The following is an 8,103-nucleotide window of genomic DNA, read 5'->3' as shown; positions in this document are numbered from 1 at the left end:
GTCAAAGCTGCAAATGTGGAAGACTGACTGTACTTTTAAAACATTAATGTAAAAAGAACTAAGAGCACATAGAACATTTTTTATACATCAGATATCCTTCTGTCTTGAGCAGATTAAAGGCTGAAGGTCTATTTAAATAGGGTGGTCTTTGGAATCCGGGTGAAGGCAATGTTCCTGTGATTATTTTCAAGCTTGTCTGCAATATTATTATTATTATTATTATTATTATTATTATTATTATTATTAAACTTTATTTATACAGTGCTGTAGATTTACATCCAAGAAGCATATTGGAAAATACAGCAGAACTGTCAATTCACGCTTCCCTGGCGAAATCTGCACACATGCTTCCCAAGCAGGGATACAGTCAGTGCAACTAAACATATGAGTCTCATTTCCAGTATACATCACTTCCTTTGAAAATAACTATAACTCATTTTTTTTTTGGCTCCTCAGCAATTCTATCTGAACAACTAATGCCTCAGAGCCCCCACTTCCGACTTTACAATGAGGAAACTCACCAGTGGATACGTCTTAATTTTTGGCAACATTCAACCATGCACTTCTTCTTTGTGATGACCGGTGTGGTGGGTATACTCACCCATTGCAAGTACATCATCCCTGTGGGGCTAGATTCTTTTTTCTTCTCTCTGACACTTTTCAATGAAGGTGAGTATACATTTCTTAGAAAGAAAGAGTATACAGAGATGATAATTTGGCAATCAATACTGATTGATACCTGGGTAACAGAACATTGAATGTGTGGATTCTGCCAAACCACTTCTATCAGTGTCTCCCAACAAATAAGGAAAGATATTCCATGATACAAAGGACATTATTATCACACATGGCTTTTAAACCATCATAGAAGTTCAGTAATGGACAGTGGAACACGTTCCCTTAGAGAGTGGTGGAGTCTCCTTCTTGGGAGGATTTTAAACAGAGGCTGGATGGCCATTTGTCAAGGATGCTTTAATTGTGACTTCCTGTATGGCAGAATGGGGTTGCACTGGATGGCCCTTGTGGTCTCTTCCAACTCTATGATTCTATAATTCTAATAGCACTTTTGATGATACTTATCACATGACGCCATCTCCCTCTCATCACTGTCTTGTCTTCCAGTCATGGTTAGCCTACATCAGTTATGGCGAACCTATGGCACACGTGCCAGAGGTGGCACTCAGAGCCCTTTCTGTGGGTACATGTGCCATCGCCCCAGCACAGAGTTTTCCATAGTTTGTTACTAGAAAGCCAGAGGGACACGACACTTTGCAATAAATACGTGGGTTTTGGGTTGCAGTTTGGGCGCTTGGCCTCTAAAAGGTTCACCATCACTGGCCTACATCATGCCATTGATGGGAAACCCCATCATTAAGCTCTCAATTGCACTGGCATAGGGCTAGTTACTCCTGCAACAGTTCCAGGATTGCAGAGTCAGATGGTGATTCTCCTCCATCCCCCCTCCCCTTCACTATTCCACAACACCCAGGGTTGGTGGGGGTGCTACTATCTTTTCTTTTGTGTGTGTGTGTGTGTGTGTCTAAAAAAATATATTATCATAATTCTGGAACTGCATTTTTAAAAAACACCCCTCCCCCCACACACACAAACAAAAGTCATGTTGGGTAGGGCATAGAACAGGGAGACATGGTTACGGAAAAGGGTGAGAAACACCCAGCAACAGCCTAGTTGTGCAAATGTACGGACATGCAGTAAGGAGAGCTCCCACACCAGTTGTTTCCCAGGCCCTCCTGCAGATGTCAGGAATTAAACCTGGGACCTTCACTATACAAAGCACTTGCTCTCTCACTGAGCTGGATTTCATGAGGGAGGTTGCAATCATATCAGCTGGAATTCTGTATCAGCTATTGAATTACTTAACTAAATGACTTCTCTTGGCCCAATAGAATGATAGAAGAACATGCATACCTACACATCCCTTCATTAGCATGAATGAGAAGTTGCTGGTCTCTTGCACTCTCTTCTGCTCTCATCCTTAACCCAATCCCCTGCCCTATGTCCCACCCAGCAATTGTATGATGGGGGGCTAAAAATGCAATTCCAGAGTTATGTAAATGTGATTTGACAAAGAGAGAAGAGAAGAGAAGAGAAGAGAAGAGGAAGAAGAAGATTTTTTTAAAGGCTGTCCTGGAATAGGGGAGAGGAGGGGATGGGAATGAGGAAGAAGAGGAGATACACCACATGATCATACAATCCCAGAACTGCCACAGGAGTGACTGACTGCACCTGGGGACTAGTGCTATACCAGCACTGTTGGAAGCTTACTGACAGATGTTTCTGTCAAATGGCAAGGTGCAAGCTAACCATACTTTGAAAGCAAGCAGAGACAAGGGGGATGGCATTATCTGATTGGTATGGCCAAAGATGCTATTATCAAACCTTTATGATAATTTATAAGTCACGTGCGATAAAATCCTTAACCACACAACAGTTAACATAAAATAAGTATAAGTATAACACGTTGTGCTCCTCTTTGTCTCTACTAGGGATGCTCTTCTATACCCATGCAGAACGCATGTCTGCTCTGGATCAATATATCCACTATATCATGTTAATTCCCATATGGAGTGGTGCTGTTTGCAGTTTGATTGAGGTGTGGTCCAGAAACAACCCAATCCTGGAGTTGTTCAGGACTGCCATGTTCATTACCCAGGGAACCTGGATGTGGCAGGTCAGTTCTGGTCTGGTGCTGGTGGTGGCAACTGCTGAGAATTTTAACTGGGTTGTGATAAGTTTTGGAGTCCAGTGATAGACCCAAATATTCCAGTGCATGCAGTGCAGGAATAGACTATTCCCGTATGTAAGATAGGCTGATCCCTCAATGCTCTGGTGTTTGTGTTCCTTCTCCCTCTCTTTCTTTCTATGGGAATCCTTAGCCTTTCAGATCTTGTTGGATTGCAATTCCCATGATCCCTGATCATTGGTTATTCTGACTAGGACTATTGGGAATTGCTGTCCAGCAGCTGAAGCCAGAGATATACATCTTTCCTCTAAGGTAAATAATTACCCAATCTATATGTACTTACTCCTAGCCAAAATTATTTCCATTCAGCTGCCATATATATATATATATATATATATATATATACATACACACACACATATACACACACACACACACACACACACACACACACACGCACGCACGTAAGACCATGTACAGAAAGTAAGATTTAAATAATTAAGACTGAAAAAAAGATTAAAATAGCATTACACTATCAATAGAATTAAAACGATATAGTACACTGATTTAAAAGCCTGGAACTAATGTACTACAGCACACTAAACAAAAAACCTTTTATGTGTGAAACAACCAGCTCTTCAAAGCCAGCCAGAAAGCTTTCCTTCCCATGAAAGGACAACCAAGTCTCCCTAGGAAGAGATTCCCAGAGTCTGGGAGCTACCACAGAGAAGGATGTCTCCTACATCCCCACCAAATGTGCCGGTGAAAGCGTTGGGACAGAAAGAAGGTTCTGCCCCAACTATTTTAGAGCTCAGTCAGGCTTACATCAGAGCCAATGATTCCCTAATTCTGGCCTTCCAAGTATTTTGGACTTTCAGCTCTCAGAATCCCATTGGCCAAGATGCTTCTGGGAGCTGGACTCCAAAAGACCCGGAGGACCAGAGTTTGGGAATCACTGCCAGATACTGGCTGTATGGAGTGTTATAGGTTCTCATCAGTACTTTGAATTGTGCTCTTGAAGCAAGGGAATTGTATGGTCCCTGTAACCAGACCCAGTTAACAATCTGGCTATAGCTCTTTGAACCAGCTGAAGTTCTTGAAAATTCTTTAAGAGTAGCCCCACATACCACATGCTGTTGTGTGCCTCTGTGTCATTTCCAGCTTATGGAGACTTTGAGACAAACTTATGATTTTTCTTGGCAAGATCTGTTCAAAGGGGGTTAACCTTGGTCTTCATTTGAGGTCGAGAGGATGTGATTTGCTTAAGATCACCCAGTGGATCTGTCTTGCTGAGCAAGGATTCAAACCTGGTCTCCAGAGTTGTAGTCCGGCATTTAAACCACTACAGCACACTGGCTGTCATAGAGTGTGCTTCAGTAATTTAAATGGGATGTAATTAAGGCAGCCAGCATGGTGCAATGATTCAAGTCTTGGGCTATGAAACCAGAGTTTGAATTCTTACTGACTCATGGAAACCCACTGAGTGACCTTGGGCAAGTCATACTCTCTCAGTCTCAGAGGATAGCAAAGGCAACTCTTCTGAACAACTCTTGCCAAGAAAAGCCTATTCTAGGTTCACCATAATTCAGAAACAACTTGAAGGCACACAACAACAACAAAATTAAGGCATGTGTCACCATTGTCAAGGCAGATATACCTAGGAATGGGCTCAGTGAATGCATAGGTTGTAATTGTGCAAGTACACTCTTCAGGAATCTGAGCATCCATGTTCAGAGCTGAGTCCAGAAGTACACCCAAGGACTTAATCCCATCCAGGACAAACTGAATGCCTGTTCCTTGATCTACCATTCAAATATCCTGTCTAGATTAACTTTCCTCAAAGTGGTAATGCTCCTTTTTTGCCAATCAAATAAAGGCAAAGCATGGGAAAGAGGGCCCAAAATTTCCTTTCTGTTCAGTCCAGAGTTCCGGATTCTGGAAACGTGTACCTAAGCAGTCCAGGAAGTCTTGCTCTGAATGTGTGTATTATTTTAATACAGTGGACAACACTGTATTATATCTGAAAAATTAAACAAAAGAAAAACATCAAAATAAAAAATGTGCAGTCTATTCCCTCACATGTCCCTCCACCTTCAGCCACCATTGAGTCTACCGTTTCCACACCTAGTCCTACAGATCAATCTAAGTGTGCAGCTGTAAAAAGTAATGCAGTTTGACATCATTTTAAGTGCTGTAGCTCCATCTCAAGGAATATTTGGGTTTTATAGTTTTACAAAGTCTGACAGCTTACTGGTGCCTCACAAAATTACAAGTTCCAGGATTCTGTAGGATGGAGCCATAGCAGTGATGTCAAACTGCACTATTCCTACAGTGTAGATGTACCCTTGGCCATTCGATTCATTAGTATGTGAAAACTCAGTCCCCTTTCCCTCCTTCAGACACCCCCCACTCTCTCTCTCACAGACACACAAATCAAATACAGACTTCAAGGCGGAAGAAATATGTCAGAAATAAAGAAAAGTTTGACATTTACGTTCCTTCAGGGTCAGAGCCAAATAGGGAATCACAGGAGGAAAAGGGAGAAACTCCTAAGCAAGGAGGAATCCGCTTTAAAAGAAGCTTGGGGGTCTTTAACTAACCAGTCTTAGAGTGATGTGACACACAAAGGGTCCAATTTTCTGAGTTTTCAGGCACCAAAGAAAAATAACCTCACCTCCTCAGATAAGAAATACTATTGCCATTTCAACTAACAATTCCTATAAAGGAGGAAGGATGTACAATTAGGAGTGACTAAAGTTTGCAAATGTTACAGGTCTCATAATGGGAGATGTGAGTCTTTGACATGGCAGCTAATCACATCACAAAAGAGACCTCATATATGCTTGAGGTTTTTCTCAGGACAAGAGGCAACAATTGGATGTAATTTCAACCATTCAGAAAGGGTAATGTAGTTTGTGAAATGCATAGAATGAGATGCATCCTTCCCCAATTATTCACTTCTTCTGTTCATTCACCCAGATTGCATTCGTACTGTTCCCACGATGGGGAGCCGGCAGCTGGGACCACAATGACATGCATTCCTGCATGTTTCTGGCCATGTGCTACTCCTGGCACTTAGAAGGTGTCATTCTCTTCCTCTTCATCGTCTACGGCATCGTCTATTGGTATGCAATGAAATCAGGGAGTAAAAGAAACTAGATTCTCTAGCTGAGTAAAATAGCAACAGCCTGCATTAATGAATCATATCAAAGGGCTTCCTCCTTCACCCTTCAAAATATTTATATGTTGCTCTTAAAATATTTGCATGCTAGTCTTTACTTCAATAATAATTAAGGGGCTCGACAGATGGGCGACTCAACACTGCCCCTTTGAGCCCAAGATGGAGGCCGTGGCAACCAGACTTCATGGCTTCCTGAAGGATCAAAACAAACCCGCTTCCTAGAAGGGGTGCTACAGGTCCCAGAAGGGGTGCTATAGGTGCGCTCGTGTGCTATGATGACGCCCCTTCTGCGGAGTGCCGTTTGGGCAAGGCACCGCCCGTGTGTCATCATGGTGCGCCCCATGTGGACAAGTGCATGCCATAATGTTGCACGGGCAGCAGAACAAGGGCTTGGAGCTCAGCCCTACCGCAGCCCTAGTACACAGTCAGGCCGGCACAAAGTGCCGGTCTGTACTGCCTCTATGTTAGAACTAAATAACATAGATAGCTAGGAAGATAATGAAAAGTTGATAGAGGAAACAGCTGAATTCCAGTAAGTCAATTTTTCTGAATATCATTGGGAGAGGTCATATATATAAATCAGATGGATCATCTGGAAATGTATAAAAATGGGAGGGAAGAAACTCATTGGTGTCAGAGAGTGCTTCCAGATTTTTAAAAAAAGAAATCTGTGGAAGTCCCATGTTTTGTTGCTATACAAACCAGTTTTATTTTTAAGATCCACATGACACTTTCTTCATCCTCAAGTATTTCTTGGGAGCTCCCTGCATCACCATGAATATTTCATTCCCAGTCCCCAAGTTGGTTAAATTCATCCAGTATTTGTACTGTCTCAGAAGTTTTTGTACTGTCTCAGAAGCAGTAATGATGGCCACCACCAGTAAACACAGCTATTACCTCCAGGACACCAATTCAGCAGAGATCAAGGGAGAGGAAAGAAGAATGTAAACACCAAAACAAAATGATACTAATGTTCAACTTGTGTAATATTGACCTGGAATAGACCGCCTAAAAACGGCGGTCTGCAGGCGTCCATTTTAACTCTGGAGGGATGCCGCAGCCGTTAGACCATGCCACGTCCCTCTGGAGTTAAAAGAACCCAGTTTTTTTGGGTTCTTTTACAGGAGCCTGGGTTACGTAGCGAGTGCGGTGCACTCGTGACATAACAGATGCACCGCGATGTGCGGATGCTATGCGTCCATTATGTGAAAATGGTGGCAGCCGTGTGGATGGGACGCCATCATTAGGCTGCCGCCATTACATGCTAGGGTTCTGGACCGTGCGCTTGCTTCATGGTCCACAACCCTAGCATCGCCGCCACCATGCCCCTTTCAACCCATCTGTCTCGGGCCATTGCTAAAGCACTTTAGACTTTGACTATAACTGCTGAATCATAATTTTAAAAGGCTCGGCTGAAATTGGTGAAAATCAGTTTCTGAAATGTTACATGAGACTGGATGTGATGTGTGATCAATGTGAGTAAGAAGAAAAGGAGGCAGAGAATAATCATCGGTTTCTAGAAAGAGACTTGATGCAACTTGTGAGTAAAGTGGTATAAGCAAAACAAAAATACCTGGAAACGCTTGAGATTTTCAAGATCTCCCTCCCTTCTGGAAAGACCCAGAGTAGATGTCAGCATAGTCCTTTTAGATGGTGGGCCACCATGTTTTTGAGAACCGGGCACAAGGACATGGTAATCTAAGATAAGTGGTGTATGAGACCTTCTGTGATGGCAAAAGGCTTTACTCTTAGCTACACTTAGCTATTTGTGTGACTACACCCCATTTTTTCCTCTACAGGTTCTTTAGGAGTCAAGGGGGAAGTTTTGGAGGAACAGATATTGAGGTTCAGTTCATCCGAGAAGACAAAAAGAGCTACACTGCTCTTCTTGATGGATCTGATGAAGAATAAAAGTCTTTATTTACCCTAGGTTTACGTGAAGCTTTTTTTAAAAAAAAGATTAAACAATGACAAGAGAACGATGAAAGCGGGACCTTGTTTGATATTGACTCCATGATAACAGTCATGATAATATTGCAGTGAGGTGAAGAGACAAGAAGAGGCAACAGAAGCCTGTCTTTCAGTAAATGCTCACACTCTCTTTTTTCTGTCTCATTGATGTTAATGTTTTCTTTTTCTAACCAAAGGTTTGAAGTGGGGATAGCATTGTTTTTTTAAAAGCAAGAAGACTCAGGGTAAAATCTATATCATAGTCTTT

General features: G+C 42.3%; 1 protein-coding gene across 1 annotated transcript; it reads left to right on the top strand.

The window, feature by feature from the left end:
* Positions 1 to 476: 476 nt before the first annotated feature.
* On the top strand, positions 477 to 7,796 carry LOC149307019 (transmembrane protein 45B-like). Its single transcript, XM_089538244.1, has 4 exons — positions 477 to 669; positions 2,508 to 2,692; positions 5,684 to 5,829; positions 7,685 to 7,796. Exons 1-4 carry the CDS (start codon positions 477 to 479, stop codon positions 7,794 to 7,796), a joined length of 636 nt encoding a protein of 211 aa, XP_089394370.1.
* The last annotated feature ends 307 nt before the right edge of the window (positions 7,797 to 8,103 follow it).

Source organism: Sceloporus occidentalis, unplaced genomic scaffold (assembly GCF_023333645.1).
Source record: "Sceloporus occidentalis isolate IW3139 unplaced genomic scaffold, rSceOcc1.0.p SCAF_9, whole genome shotgun sequence".
Classification (NCBI taxonomy): domain Eukaryota; kingdom Metazoa; phylum Chordata; class Lepidosauria; order Squamata; family Phrynosomatidae; genus Sceloporus; species Sceloporus occidentalis.
The sequence above is the reverse complement of the archived record's forward strand: the minus strand, read 5'-3'. Positions and strand labels throughout refer to the sequence as shown.

Coding starts and splice junctions, on each gene's coding strand:
- LOC149307019 (XM_089538244.1), top strand. CDS start 477: ATGCCTCAGAGCCCCCACTTCCGACTTTACAATGAGGAAACTCACCAG. Junction 2,693..5,683: donor AGGGAACCTGGATGTGGCAG/GTCAGTTCTGGT, acceptor TCATTCACCCAG/ATTGCATTCGTACTGTTCCC. Junction 5,830..7,684: donor GTCTACGGCATCGTCTATTG/GTATGCAATGAA, acceptor TTTCCTCTACAG/GTTCTTTAGGAGTCAAGGGG.